Source organism: Mandrillus leucophaeus, unplaced genomic scaffold (assembly GCF_000951045.1).
Source record: "Mandrillus leucophaeus isolate KB7577 unplaced genomic scaffold, Mleu.le_1.0 Scaffold104, whole genome shotgun sequence".
Taxonomy (NCBI): Eukaryota; Metazoa; Chordata; class Mammalia; order Primates; family Cercopithecidae; genus Mandrillus; species Mandrillus leucophaeus.
This window is the reverse complement of record NW_012098543.1, coordinates 1211836-1227439: the sequence shown is the minus strand read 5'-3', so window position 1 is coordinate 1227439 and position 15604 is coordinate 1211836. Positions and strand designations below refer to the sequence as shown.

The window sequence follows — 15604 nt, the reverse complement described above, 5'->3', positions numbered from 1 at the left end:
GCTGGGGACATCTAAGCAGACACGCCCTTCCAGAACAGAGCTGACGGTGCTTTGCAGGCGGTAAGTGCAGAGGATCTGGGTGAGGCTTTTGAAGTCACTGACCCCGTGCAGTCCACGCCCACGTGGCTCAGTCCTGCCACGAGACGCCCCCCAGCGCGCCCAGGCTGGAGAGCGCACCTAGGAACCCACTGTGTTGTGCTCCATGGCACTGCAGGATGGCTATCGCTAACAATAACGTAAGGTTTCCAGTAGCTAGAGGGAGGACAGTGAATGTCCCCAACACACAGACATGAAGCAGGTTTGAGATGATGGACATGCTAATCGCCCTAATCTGATCATTACGCTAAACCTATTCTAAGGTCGCCACCTACCCTGTGAGTATGCACAAGAACTATTTGTCAATTAAAAATAAATTAAATATACACATAAGTAGTAGACACCTTGGAAACCTATCTGAATCTATTAAATATTTGCAATAAAACACAATCCACTATAATTGGAAACATCTTTGCCTGCAAAAACACTTTTATCCGGTAATTGATAATGCTGAACATGAGATTTTATTTTTGCATGGGGTCCGACAATATGTAGTATATGATTGTGGGAGGAAGAACTGGGTAAAGAAATCAATAATATTTTATCGTTGAAAAGAATGCATGAGTATGCACTATTACTATTTGTCAATTTAAAAATAAATTAACTAAATATAAATAGTAGACACCCCAAAACTTTTTGAATCTATTACACATTTGCAATAAAAAGAATGCAGTATGATTGGAAACATCGCTTTCTAAGAAAAAACCTCTTTTTTCCATCGTTGAAAGTACTTAACCTAAGATTTTATTTTTGCATGGGGTCAAAAAGAACATAGTATACACTCGAGGGTGGAGGAATTGGGTAGAGAAATAAGCTACAGGTAGTTTTTTCTTTTAAAAGGGTATGTGACTTTTTAAAACGTAAACTTAATTGACAAATAACAATTGTACATATTTATGGAGTACATTGTGATGCTTTGATAGATGTATATGTTGTGGAATTGTGAGGTCAATCAGTTTCACATATCCATTATTGACATAATTGTCACTTTTTTGTCAAGAACATTTGAAATTCACTCTCTTATTAATTGTGTATGTTTATAGTATGCCTTATTACGAACTACGGTCATCATCTGGTGCCACAGATCTTAAAAAATTATTCCTCTTTTCTCACTGTGCATGAATTTTTAAGATAAACACAGGGGAGGTAAAAGGATTAATGCAAGAAAAGACGTTTCGGGGAAGAAGTTTTAGCAGTTCTGCTTCATAAAAGTGGTAATTTAACCTGTTTCAGTTTTCTGGACGATATGAGCCTTTGGATTTTTTGAAAGCAAGTGAATTTCTTATTGATGGCAAAACAAACAAACAAACAAAAACCCATGATGTTTTCAGAGAAAGAGAGAACACAGCAATTGACCCAGAACAGGACATTTACCTGAGAACATTCCTATCTCCTCATCCTTCTCTTGCTCTTCCTCATTCCCAGAGCGTCTTCCTCAGATGAGATTATCTTGGAAAATCCCATGTGAATTTTGAGAATACGCCTTTTAACTTCATATTCCTTTCCCCACACCACCACTGCACCCACGGGCAGAAGGACCTTGAAATGTAGAAAGGGCGACCTCTCCCTCTGTCCTTTGTCACAGGAGAGGTTCGGGAAGCCTATGGGTGAGAAACCCACCCGAATAGGACAGAGAGACCCACACCCTGATATCTCTGTGAGAATTCTTGGGAACACTCCTTTATCAGGCCCTTCCTTGCATTGCTATAGAGAAATACCTGAGGCTGGGTCATATATAAAGAAAAGAGAATAAGCTCATGGTTCTGGAGGCTGTATGGGAAATATTGCAGCATCTTAGTCTAGGGAGGCCTCAGGGAGCTTTTACTCAAGGCAGAAGGCAAAGAGGGATTAGGCATTTCACATGGCAAAAGCAGGGACAAGAGAGTGGGGAGGCAGGTGCTGGACACTGTTAAATGCCCAGATCTCATGAGAACTCACTCACTCTGGAAAGGACACAACCACAGGGGAGGAGGCTAAACCATTCATGAGAAAAGCGCCCCCATGATCCAATCATCTCCCACCAGGCCCCAGGTCAAACACTGGGGATGACAGTTCCATAGGAGATTTGGGCGGGGACACACATCCAAACTATATCAACTCCCATCTCATCTCTGCAGAGAGGCGAGTCTACACTCCATCCCCAAGCCCCAAGTGCTGCCCAGACTTCAGGATGTTTAAATCCTGGTGAGTTGCTGAGCTCCCGTCCACACCCTGGAGCCGTGCTTGCCTTCCTGCTCCCATCAGAGATTAAAAGCAAGAGCCACTGACTCTTTCCAGGAGCTGTCCCTGGAACTGACACTTGGCTTCTTGCAGTTCTCCCCATCTGAGGTGGGCTTTTAAAAATTCCTGGGATACATGGAGAGTTTGGGTGACCCACCCCCTACAGCCACACTACATACTCTAGTCCATTCCCGGACTCACAGTGAGCCAGGCTGTTCTTAGACCTCACTTATCTTTGGCCCCACAAAGGCCAGAATCTCCAGTCCTGGTTTCCACAGAGCTCCCTGCCATGGGAGACTGAGCTGCCCATCCCCTTTAGAGACATAGAATGAGACAGCCTGGGCTTATGTATGAACATTTTAAACATGCAGAAAATAGTGTATGTTGTTCAAAATATATGGTTCTCGGTTAAAATTTAAAATGATGGGAAGAGCAAACAGCAAATTACGTTATTTGTTTTGGATGTACACGTGTGATAAAATGAAAGTGCTAGGAACAGAATAACTAAGAAATGGAGAAAGAGGGAGAGGTAATTAGATGAGATGTGATTACGTCACGATTAGGTTAGCCGGGGGGAGTGGCTGCGGGGCTCTGGGGCAGTATAAATGCCAGCAGGAAAACGGATCTTCCCCTCAGTGGTCTTTGCTCCCTTCATCGTGGAAGCCCCACTGTGAGGAGTAGAGTTCGCCGAGGGTCCACTTACCCGAGTGGCTGCTGGAGGGAAGGAAGACAACAGGTTGTCCATTACTACTTTGGGCCTTGGTTTATTCCAACAGGAGAAATAGAAGAGTGAGAAACCTCTGTAGTGGGTGGTTTTAGATGTTGAGGTAAAGATTACTTAATTGCTTAACAGTATTTCTTAAGATGGAGCCTGATTCAAAAAAATGTTTCAGAAATTGTAATGATCGAAAAAATATGTATTAAAAAAACAAAAAGAAGAGAAACAAAAAACAAAATAAAAAAATTAAAAACAAAATTTTAGTAATCATATGAAGGTCAACGATTGCAAGGAATGCTCACCCAGCACCCTGAATTGTGTGGGTGCCGGATGAGCAGTTATGGAGACCTGGTGCCTTTGATGGAGGGCTTTTAAATAAGAGATTTCTTCACTTATCTTTTATATCAGTATACTCATTGGCCTTTGCTAGGAGCTGGTAAAAATTCAGGGCCCTGAGCCTCTGCCCATAGAGTAAGCCAAGCAAGACTTAAGCTGCGAGCACCCAATCTATAATGGTGGAATAAACAATGGTTCTACTTAAATATGTAGTTAAAAATGTTTCTTTACCTCTCAATTTTGGTGATTTGGATTTTGAAGAGGAAAGCACATTTTATTCTAGATTTTCTAATGTGTTTGCCCCCAATGTAGCATTCCCTGATCACTTTTTTTTTTTTTTGTATTTTCATGGCAGTATTGTCTTCTTTTTTTCCTAATATGATCTATGAAGATGAATTTTATTATCTTTCTGTGGTAACCCGTGGTAATGTATCCTACTACTGCTTTCAAATAAAGAGCACGTTTTCCTGTCGTATTCCATTTATTTTTTCATCTGCTCCAACTTACTGTTTGATTGACCATTTCCATCTTTTTCGTTTTTGTAATGTCATGTTGTTCTGTCTCTATAGACCTAAGCACTTCCCCCAAATTTTATCTTTTTTCAATCATGTTGTGGCAAAAAAAAAAAAAAAAAAAAAAAAAAAAGGCCCGATTGAGACCCCAGGAGAAGGTTCTTTGTTCTCACACAGGAAGAAATTCCTTGCGAGTTGCAGAGAACAGTGAGACGAGAGAGTTTACTGAAAGCTACTACATTACAGAGTAGGGCGACCTCAGAATGTGACCGGAAAATGCACCGTCTTTTTTTTTTAAGTTGTTCTGATATAGAGGTCTTTTCCATGTGAAGATTTCACTAAGCCGTGTCTACATGCGGTGGGCTGACAGCATGACAACATTTAGTATTCTGTTGATTTAAAGAAAACCCTGCTTGACATTGTAGTGTGTAAGTCAGGAAAGCATAGCTATCATTATCGTGAAGGCATCTAACTTTGAATATGGGGCATCTGGACATTTTGCTTTCATAGGAGTCTGTCTTGCAAGCATTGCTATGCTGCTTCCTCAGCCGCAAACGTCTTAGGACCTGGGTGGTGACTGGCCAGGACTGTGCCTTGCTAGTTTTCAGATGGAGTTGATTTATAAATGGTGTCGCCGTCACTCTCCTCTGCTTCTGTTGCTCTAGCACTGTGGTCATTTAGACAAAGACATTTCCCCTGAACCCAAGTTTTCTACTGCTCATCAGTTTGGACATGAAAGGGATTTATCTGTATTTTCTTTGCACTTTCTGATTTCCACTTGAATATCTTATTTGATCTTAAGGACTTTGATTGCAGAAATTTCAGACAATGTGCTTCATAGTTTAAAACATCCTTATCATTTATAAAATGTAGGTATATCTAATTTTGACAAACAGGGACTACAGATTGATAAGATATCCAGTTTTCTAATATATTAAATTTTCTTTGAGTCCAATTCCATGATCAGTTTTTTCCAGATGTTTGATGGTATACCATGAGGGTCCCTAGAGGAGGCACCTGTGTTGCATACATATCAAACATGCTAAGTCCAGCGAACAATTCTTTTAATAGATCACCTGCTTTTCTCATTCATATTGGTGTCACGTCACTGACAGAGGAAGGTTGCATCCGTGTAGTTTGAATGACAGAAGGTGTGAGTTTACTCCTAGGGACACGGTGGGCACAGCAGAGAGATGGGGCTGACTGCATCCTGCCCCTGGGAGATTCCAGGGGTAGGAAAGAATCAGCGTCTTGTTTTCTTCCCTCCACAGGGAAACAGAATCCCTCGGGCAGGACCAGCAGTGATGGACCCCAACACTCTCTCCATGGAACGGGGGAAGCAGTTCTTAAAGCAGTGTGGGATCCCACAAAGAGATGTGAGTGCGGGAGCTGCGGGGTCACCTGGGAGGCAGGTGGAATGCGGGGAGTCCAAGCCTAGGGGGACGGCTGAAGCAGGCTCCCCGCCCAGGATCGGGTCATAGTCAGGGTTTCACAACCTCCATACGCGGGCACTGACCCGTTAAAATCGATTTGTAATTCCTCTCAGGGACACGGGAAAATGCCAATGCCACCGCCCCTTAGTTCCCACCTGGGAACAGCAGCTCTTCCCGATACCCTGGGCTATCACTCTCGGTGCCACTTGAAGGTCACCAGCAAACTCCTCACCGGCTCTGGAGTAAAGAACTGTGAGATGGCCTTTGTGTCCTCATAGCTTAGCTCCCGCGCATGTGTGAGAACATAAGGAGTTTGGTTTTGCATTCCTGACTTATTCACAGAGAATATAGTCTCCAATGCCATCCAGGCGGCTGCGAACGCCATTAATTTCTTCCTTTTATGGCTGAGTAGTATTCCATCGTGTGTGTATACACATCACAGTTCCTTTATCCACCAGTTGATTGATGGGTATTTGGGCTGGTTCCGTATTTTTGCAATTGCGAATTCTGCTGCTGTAAACACGCACGTACAAGGATCTTTTTCATATAATGACTTCTTAAAAAAACGAAACCAAGAAATATGAGACTGTCCAGCATTCCCTTTAAAATCTGAGGAAGTTGGGAGTTCCTCCTCTCCTCTGCCAAGCCTTCCTCCTGCCTGCAGAACTCAGGTTGCCTCTCCATTCTCCTTTCTCGGCATTAGATTGACTTGATGACAGAGAAATGGGTTGTTCTTGCCTCTGTGGAGGTTCTTCTGCGATTTCCTCTGAAGCCAGGAGAGGATCCGACCATCCGCTGTGTCTCCAATGAAAAATGCCAGGCTTTAGTGGGCCGGCCCCCTACAATTTCACAAAGATGTGGATACCAAGAGGAGAGGTAAGACAAGTATTAGAGAGTAAGGATGGGACGGCCTGGGGGACTCCCCAAGCACAGTGTGGGCTCAAGGTTTCTGCTGAACATACCTGGGGGCTTCCATCTTGCATGTCCCCCCATGACATGGGCTGTGATGTGTGCGATGCCTGGCGTGAATATGCACATACGTGTCAGCGTCGCAGGATCCTCAGAGGGCTGGTCCTGGCTTGGCTTTGTGCCTGCCTCTGTGTGAAGAGTGGCGTGTGGTCACAGGGGTCTCATGTGAACGTCACGAGTGTCCATAGGTTGAATATGAAAGCTTTGCAAAGCTTTGAGCTTCTGGTTGGTTTTCTGAGTGAGACACTATTCTATGAAAATAGCGGGTTTTCTGGAACTAGCTGGAATAAAAATCACTAGTTGTTAGCTATTCATCTCTTGGCTTTGATTAATATTGTCAGAGGGTTTCAGCTCTGAGGCACTGACTGCACACAAACTCAGAGCCCAGAAAACTTTTATGCAAGGCTGCAAATCTCACTTCTCCCTCTAGAAATCAAGCAGCTTTTGGTTTATAAAATCTGTGTCCTGTTCTGGGAGTAGGCCAGGCTGGGAGAGAGTCACAAAATAGCACAACTGGCACCTGGGTTCAGAGAGGACCAAGTTACAGTGGGCGTGACTCAGTGGCCAGTGCGTCCCTCCATCCCCACTTGGGTAAATAAGGGTAGGAGGGACTTTTACCTGGTGTCTGTGTAATGTTCTCTCTCTTTCTTATGATTAGGAAATCCAACAATCAATTAATAAAGAGGACTGATCAGAAGCTCAAGGACCTGCCACAGATGGCAGGTCATCCTGTCCGTCACCAGGCTCAGAGGCCTCCCACAGCCAAGAACCCACAGAAGCAGCAGAGGAGACCCGTGGGGCAGAGGACTCCCGCAGCAGAGGAGGAGGAGTCCAGGGTCAGTGGGGGCTTGAAAATGTTGGTAACCAGTGGACACCAGAGTGTGGGCTTGAACACGGGAACCGTGTTTATGACTTGGGGGTTCCCATGGACTTGGGCCGACACGTCAGTGCTCTCCTCCCTGGCAGACTGGCCCATTCGGAGTCTCTGGGGCGCAGCCTCATTCTCTGTCCAGTGTCACGTCCAGCCTGGTGTTTGCCGAGTCCTCAACACTGGTTCATTATCTTCACTCTCAGACACGCGCGTCCTTCCTCCTGGGATCCCTGTTAAATGGGCTCTGGGGAGGACGATAATATCTTGAGTTTCCTGGCAACCAACAGCCCGTGGGCCTATGTCCCCCTCCTAAAATAATCCATCTCCAACCCCCAGGTCGTGCGTGAACCTTCGCAGGTGCCTGTGATTGCTGTTGACTCGCTGCTCTCTGTCCTCCTCCACCTGCAGGTGAAATGCAAGAACTGCGGGGCCTTTGGGCACTCAGCCAGAAGCAAGACCTGCCCCATTAAGAGGTGGAGTGGGGCCCTTCCTCTGCAGCCCCTGGGCTCACACAAGGAGAAGGAGAACCTGCAACCAGCAAAGCCCCAGCTACCCCAGGCTCCAGGGCCCTTTATGAGGAATGACAGAAAAGAGGAGCAAGGTCCAAGGTAAGGATTTTGCAGGGTCAAGGACTAGCCGTGAGGTCAGCGCCTCAGGAGCTGGTGTCTCCCCTACTCTTTCTGTGCAGCCTTCTCTAGGCACACACAGGAAAGCTCCAAATGCAGGTGGGCAGGGGCCGCTGCCTCCCAGGGTCCACACTCCGAGCTTTTTCCAGCGCTGAGAGTCTCCAGAGGGCAGGGGCTGTGGGAGACCTGGGGATGTTGCCCGTGGTAGGCAGAGCAGCACCAGGGTCTGAATGAACTTAGGGACCTGGGGCCATGGCCGGGCAAGTAGGGGGAGCTTCCTGTAAGCGGGGCTACCTCTGAGATGAGAGAAGGGGCTGTCTTGGCAAAGTTCATAGAGGCCTGAATGTCTCCCTCACCCAAAGCAAGGGCTGGGCTGGGTTCCGGGAGGGTGCTTGGTTCCCAGTCACTGGTGTGGGCAGGAGGATCAGGCGGGTCTGGACAGTGAACGTGATTTCTTCCACAGGCCCCAGCAGCAGCAGAGCAAAGCTCTGACGCAGACATTTCCCAGGAGTCCCCAAGAGAAAACAGAGGGAGCCTGGAAGGAGCCAGTGGAAGCCGGTTTCTTCCGGGTGAGCATTCCCCGGCTCCTCCTCTGTTTCTCCTCTGGGTCCCCTGATTCCTTCACTTCTGTGCCCCTCACGGGTGGGGATCATGTTTAAACCTAGGCTGCCCTGCAGGAGAACTGCGCTACCCAAGGACTTCGAATACTCCAGTTTCCAGCTTCTTCTTCTTCTTCTTCTTTTTTTTTTGAGACGGAGTCTCACTCGGTTGCCCAGGCTGGAGTGCAGTGGCACCATCTTGGCTCACTGCAAGACTGCAAGTTCCACCTCCCGGGTTCACGCCATTCTGCTGCCTCAGTAGCTGGGACTACAGGCACGAGCCACCACCCCCGGCTAATTTTTTGTATTTTTAGTAGAGACGGGGTTTCACCATGTTAGCCAGGATGGTCTCCATCTCCTGACCTTGTGATCCACCCACCTCGGCCTCCCAAAGTGCTGGGATTACAGGTGTGAGCCACCGCACCCGGCCTCAGCTTCTTTGTTTGAAAGTTGGTTTCTGTGCCTTTATTTACAAGTTGGCCAGCAGATGCTGCTAGGCACATTTCAGTGCCCGTGGGGAGTGACTGATCAGATGTCTTCGGGGTACTGGCTGCAGATAAGGCGTCTCCTTCATTTTTATACATGTTCTTACATCTGCTTTCAAAAGGAGCTGTGCCATTTCCAGTCTCCACGTTGTGTGGGGGAATTGATATTCCCTTGATATTAACAACAGACAACATAAAGACAGTTTTAATTTTCATATGTGATAGTCACAGCAAACAGAATGGTAGGCCATCTTTCCCCAACACTATTCCTGAAGTGACAATCCTGCATATATTCAGTGACCGTGTGTACATCCTTTTCTGTGACATTTAATTTCCTATGTCCTATCTCTTTTGTAGGGTCTTCCCTATATTTGATCCTGATTTAGATGCAATCCCAGTGCATATTATTCTCCTCTGTTTCTCATGTCAGCCTGTCCTAGCTTGCTTCTCGTATTCACACAGCTTCTGTTGTGATGTGGTTGCACATGTGAGTTCCCTGCTTCAGAGAGTTTGGAAATTCTACTGCTGAGCTGTCTCATGTGGGGTGTTTTCTCCTGCAGCATCCTACATTGCCTCTGCCTGTCCACAGCACCAAGAAGAGATCTGCCCTGGGCCCTGTGTCCACAGGTCCACCGCCTGTCTACATACCTGGGATGAGATTACTCTGCCCTTCGGGTCACAATGATCGAGCTGAACTGAGCACCTGTGGACCCACCAAGGGACATGGCGGGGACATTACTGCCTTCCTGCTCCCTGTTCTGAAGAGCTCCCACCAGAACCGCACTCTCAGTGCCAGGCCGCCAGCCAACAGGCCTGACGTGTCCTCCCACGGTGCCCCCCAGCCTGCCATGAAGGCGTCTGCGCTGGGTCCCGGCCTTAAATCCCAGGCAGAAATCAAACGTCCCGATGCAGATGCAAAGCCCGGACCACAGCAAGTCAGACGAAAGTGTGGCCAGGACTCCAGAACCCAGACGCCAGGAAAGCAGCCTGCCGCCGTCCCCACCCAGACCGTCCAGAACCCCACAAAGAAAGCAAGACTCAGTTCCTTCCCAAGCCCCGCACTGAGAACTCAGTTCCTGGATGTGGGCACTGTGCGGACACTCCAGCCTCCCTTCACGGCAACTGGACTTGGATCCAGACAGGCACGCAAGCCGACCGCAGAGACAGCAGCCACCAAGACAGCAACCCTGCAGCCCAGAGTCAACCTCCAGCCGCTACCCAGCTCACCTTTCCTGGGCCCAGCCCAGGGCTGCCCCGTCCTCCAGCCTGGACCACCCATTCACGTTCCAGGGAGGCCCGGCAGTGTCACCTTCATGAGAGGGGAGGAGGGACAGGAGAGCCCCAGCTTCAGAACGCCTCCCACATCCCACCCTCCTGAGAACTCTGCTTCTGCTCAGAGTCCTCACGTCTCAAGGGAGCCTGAGGGGCGGTGTCCCCAGGTCTCAAGGAGTGTCCTCTATGAGGACCTTCGGGTCACTTCCTCCTCTGAGGACAGTGACAGTGACTGAGGCCCCCAAGACAAGAAGACCCGGCTTCAAGCGCATGTGACTTGGAAGTGGCTGAAAGGCTGAGAAGCGGAGAGGCAGGAAGCAGCCCTGTGCGGGCTCAGCACTTCCCTGGCGGCAGTGCCTGTTCAAACATGGACCCCAGATACCATCGGGGATCAAGAAACCCTGCCTATTTACATTATGTAAATTTAATCTGCATTAAAATGGGGCTTATGAAAGTGTCCTATACTTTTCTTTTCCAATTACATATAATTATATGAGAAACTGAGTCAACATAAGCAAACAATGTTCCACTGGTGTCAACAGAAAGCTTTGAAACTCATCTGAGGGAGGGAGCCAACCACTGAAATTTGAGTAATTCTGGGCAAAGGGCCCTTCGACGGTAGTGGAAAACCTCAGTATCTACTGACTTAAGAATATTTGACTGTGAAGGAGAGTTGTAGTGAGAAACACTTAGCCTTGGAAAAATGGGGAATTTGTTTTTCTTGGAAGAATGTGGGTTTTTTTAACCAGTGAATTCAAACATTTAAGAAACTGTTCTTTTTTATACCGTATACATTTTTCCAGGATATCAGACAAGAGAAATACTCCATTTGTTTTATGAAGCTACCTAGACTCTGATTTCCACTGTGATAGGGAGGGCATCTCAGCTAGTGCACGTGTGAAGTTGAGGTACCAATATTCTCAATGTTGGAGTGATTCAGTGGATTCAATAACTTATGCAAAGCATATCACGAGTGGCACACGATAAAATGTATCTTACTATTATTATTATTATGCCACAAGTAGTCAATACAGTAACTTCAAGTTTTTAAATGAATTTCACTTCTAAGGATGTATTCTACTAGCCTTGGAACTTTTGTTATTAAAAGTCATTGTAAAATTCTGTTTGGTTAATTTCTTTCCATATGAATAAAACTCGTTGAACCATGACATGTCTTACAGGTGTTTTGAGTTTTCCTTTTCACCTCAGGCCAATTTCCTTGCATTTCAATTATCACGTTTCATTTACTTGAGCAAAGAGGACTGGGTGCCCCGAGTATCACCCACAGAACTGTAGCTTCTGAGAAACACAGACCCTCAGGCACAGGTCGCCCCTGCTGAATCAGTATCTGCAGCTGAATAACAACCCCAGGTGTTTCACAGGTGGGTTAAAGTGGGATAAGCACGAAAATAAACTGACTCTCAATTTGGTTGCACATTGGAATCTCCTGGTGAGTTTCAACCACTGCTCCTGGCTGGGTCCCACCCTTGGAGAGAGTCATGCTCTAAGTCCCGTGTGAGGCTGGATATAGGGGTGGGCAGACCCTGTGTGGTTAAGTCAAACATGGTGTGGAGGTTAGGAAACACTGGAGGGAGAGGTGAAGGAGGGAGAGAGTGAAGACAATGCTTCCCTAACCCGCCTCCTCCCCTTTTCACCTTGGGAAGAAACCTTCCTGAATCCAGAAAGATCAGAAGGCTCCAAGGGTGGGATTTCAGTCTCAGGAGAGTGTCCCTGTCTCCCCAGGACCTGGTCCCTAAAACGCAGTGGGTGGAAGCCTCCAGGCTGCCTCGTGGATGGTGGCTGGAAGCCATGAAGATATAAAGAGTGATCTGGAAACTCAGGTTGAACTCCTCCAGCGTGCTTTAGTCTGGTGATTTTTAAATATACGTTACGTGAGAGCCACCTCTTCAAGTCCGGCCACCCAATTTGCTGTACAGTTTCCCTGATACAGAAGTTACGCTCTAGCCGGCTGTACCGCATGATCCCAGGCAGCCTGAGGGAAATGCAGGGGTGTAGACGAGGCGAGCATGGGGGCTGCCAGGGGAGAAGAGGTTTTCTCTTTTGTTTCTTCACACTAAGTTCTGTGAAGCTTCCTTCTTCTGCTTGTACTTTCAGCATCCACATTGCTAATGGTCTCCTCCGTGAAGTCAAGCCTCAGTGTATTTGTGCCCCGCCCACTTCCTCGCGTCCCTTCGCGGCCTCGCCCAGGCCCCGCCCACCTCCTCGCCGGACTAGCCCAGGTTTGGCTTCGGTCCTGCGCTGATTGGCACAGACCCGGAAGCGGATGGCGTCGTCTGAAGGTTGAACCATCGCGTCTGCGCTTCCCAGTTCTCTTGGCGCTGCTATACCCGCGACGTGGGGTCCCCACAGACCGACTCCTGTTTCTCAACCCAGAGCAAATTGAGACGTCCGGGTGAGAGTCGGTGAGTCGCCTCCTTTTGAGTTTAAAGTCGCCCTGAGGCTGGTCCCGTCCCCGGTCTTTCTGCAGTGGGGCTGTGCAGACACCTCCTGTCGCGAAACTTTCCTTTGCAAAACCGTTCCTGACTCGTCCTCCCGCCTCGCGCTGTTTCAAGTCCTCACCTGCGAGCTGGATTCTCGCCCTGCTCCAGAGCGCCCCCCAGTCTCGCTCTCCTCGGCCCCTGGAGCGCAGCGCTGCAGCCCCAGTGCCCGGGGGTCAGGAAAGCGCTCCGCAGGGTGGGAGTGGGCCCGAGCGAGCGTCTCCAGGGCACCGTTTACAACGTTTTGGGGGATTAAAATATTTCTTTTGAGGTCCCTATGGGCTACCCCTTATCTGGATGAAGGATCTGGCCCTTGGCCGATGAAATGCTGAGGTGAATTGGCCTGAGGCCAGAGCAGATGGGTGCCCTATGCAGATGGAGGGGTGGCCGGTGCTTGGCCGTGGCCACTCCTGGGCTCTCTCGCTTTCCATCTGAGACGTGGTGGAAATGGGAGGGCTACAGGAGAGTAGCCTTTGTTCCTTTGTTACTCCGGGTGGGGAGATGGGGTTTTTTACCTTTGGTCTAGTTTTGCAAAGTTTACGGTAATTGGCCTTAGATTCGCAGAGCCAGGACCCAGATGTTTCCTTTTCTTCTTTGTTACTGGAGATGGTCTCTGTGCCTACGTATCCAGTATGGTCCAGCGGGGGCCGTCCAGTCTCAGTGAAATTCTGGATGAGCCCAGGCAGTCTGTAATTTAGAAAATGTACTTAATGGTCCTTTTCAGTACGGTTTAGGCCTCACCAAGTGACTGTCCTTGTTGTGCTGTTGTACAACTTCTGTCCTAGACAATTGAGCTTTCTTACAGGGGTGGTGAAGTTTTTTCTTTCCTTAGCTACATAGTACTGTCTAATAATTGAGGTTTATAGGACCTAGAAGTTGCTAGTTTGGGCTTTCTGAACTGGAATTGTGTCAGGAACTGGATCAGTGGGCACCAACTCTCGGGCTTCCTAAGGCCATCGGTCTCCGACAGTGGTTCCTCCACATACATAACAAGAAGTAACAGTGAGGGAATGAGCTACATTTTCTGCTAAGTACAGAAACAAGTTCCTTGCCTTTTTTTTTTGGAAGCTCTGGTGCTGGCAGATTTAGCTCATTATAAAGAGCTTGAAACACTGGGTTGGGAGAGCGCATGTGGACCTCCCCTCGGACTAAAATGGCAACTTGGGGGTTTAGCCTTGTCCTGTTGATCCTCAGGGTTACACGTTCTCTTTTTTTCTAATGGGAGTGTAGGAGATTAGTGCTTATTAATTCTAGTGGGTTCCAGTGACCGGTGGCACAGGAGGGGTTGGCTTCTTTTTTTTTTTGAAGGTGAACTGGGTCTTTTTTGTCCTTTTTCTAAGTAGCCTAAATAACACATGGCCAATAGGCATAATTTTCACACACCTCTGCCTCATGACAAACATATTTATTTTCTACTGTGTAGCTCCTTTCTTAGTTAAGAGATCCACATCTTAATCTTAGCTTGTTACTATTAATGGCTGCACAAGCATCAGATTTAAAGTTTCTTGTTTGGGGATTCTTTTTCTTCTGTTCTAGTTATTAGTTTACTTGAATCACCTAGGAAAGGACCAGTTCTTAATCTTATTTGAAAAATGGTGGTTGCAGCGGGCTTGATGGGTTATAACACATATCAGGTTGGTCATTTCCTGGGCTACATACCTTGTACTGAATAGCATTGTACAAATAAGTTCCTTTTAACATTCCTGTACATTCATAATAACTATAGAACAGAAAGATTGTTTTAATTTGCTGTCCTGTCTGAGTGACTTGATGAATACACTGGGAACAGTCCTTAGTTTGAGGAAGGTCAGTTGAAGGCTTTACTGTAGAAGTCTAAAATTTAAGAAAAATGAGTCCCGTGATGAGCCTCCTCATGCTCCGGCCGTGTGTAGACCAGTCAGCTTCCGGGTGTGACTGGAGCAGGGCTTGTCGTCGTCTTCAGGGTCACTTTCAGGGGTTATCTGGGCTTGGTCTTGCCTCCCAGGTTTCAGGTGCGGGTTTTACACAGCAATGGTGGATCCAGGCTGGGATTCCTTCTACCTTCACGGCGGTGGGTGTGGTCAGGATGACGGTCTGGGGTCTTTTCCACTGTGGGTCCTAAGGGGCTACATTCCAGTCCTTGATCCACAGTCGATCACCTGGGGAAAAAGAGTGAACTGGGGAGAATAAGCTAACGGGGCATCTGTCATTTACCTGGGCTGAAATCATTTGTGTAATTTTTCCTAAGGCCTGTAACTGTCTCTGTAACTCAATTTCACCTAACTCGGGGAGTGCCCGGGAGTCCCTGTAGTATGGGAGGGGGTCTATGATATAATATTTCATAAGGGGAATATCCTGTTCTCTTGGAGTATGCCTAATCTTAATACCATAGGGAGAGCCTGTATCTATTTTAATCCTGTTTCCTGACACACTTTCCTTAAGCTATCTTTGATAGTCCGATTTATCTGCTCCACCTTTCCAGAACTCTGAGGTTGGTAGGCGGCACGCAGTTTCCATGTGATGTTTAATACCTTTGCCGTCTTCTGTACTAAGTCAGCCACAAACGCCGGCCTGTTATCTGAGCCAATTCATAAGGGCAGTCCAAATCTAGGAATAAAGTCTCGAAGAAGCACACGGGTTACTTCACAAACTTTCTCAGTTTGTGTGGGAAAAGCCTCCACCTACCTAGAGTAGGTACACACGAGAACTAGTAAATACTTGTTACTTCTACACTTTGGCATTTCTGGGAAGTCCACCTGGAGATCTTCAAAGGGGGCTGCTTCATGAGCTTTTATGCCAGCGGAACGGCTGAACCCTGCCTCGCATTGTGCTGTCGGCAGGTAACACACCACTGCGCCATGGTTTTGGCAAGGGCTGACAAATGCCAGATGTAGGAGTACCAGCCTGACAACTTTTCAAGTGACTCCTGACCTAGATGGGTGGTTTCATGCACCCCCAGTACAACTGTGGCTCCTAGCAGCTGTGGCACA

The 15604-nt window shown here is 47.6% G+C and overlaps 2 protein-coding genes across 2 annotated transcripts in view; both read left to right on the top strand.

Annotated features, from left to right (window-relative positions):
• Positions 1 to 1539, top strand: part of LOC105539747 (40S ribosomal protein S18-like) — a 20949-nt gene extending 19410 nt beyond the window's left edge. The window contains exon 2 of the mRNA XM_011980175.1: positions 1330 to 1539. Coding sequence (XP_011835565.1) covers positions 1330 to 1539 — 210 coding nt within the window. The remainder of the gene's footprint in view (positions 1 to 1329) is intronic.
• Positions 1540 to 7000: 5461 nt separating this feature from the next.
• Positions 7001 to 10373, top strand: LOC105539442 (protein FAM90A27P-like). Its single transcript, XM_011979742.1, has 4 exons — positions 7001 to 7120; positions 7564 to 7763; positions 8245 to 8350; positions 9426 to 10373. Exons 1-4 carry the CDS (start codon positions 7001 to 7003, stop codon positions 10371 to 10373), a joined length of 1374 nt encoding a protein of 457 aa, XP_011835132.1.
• Positions 10374 to 15604: the final 5231 nt, after the last annotated feature.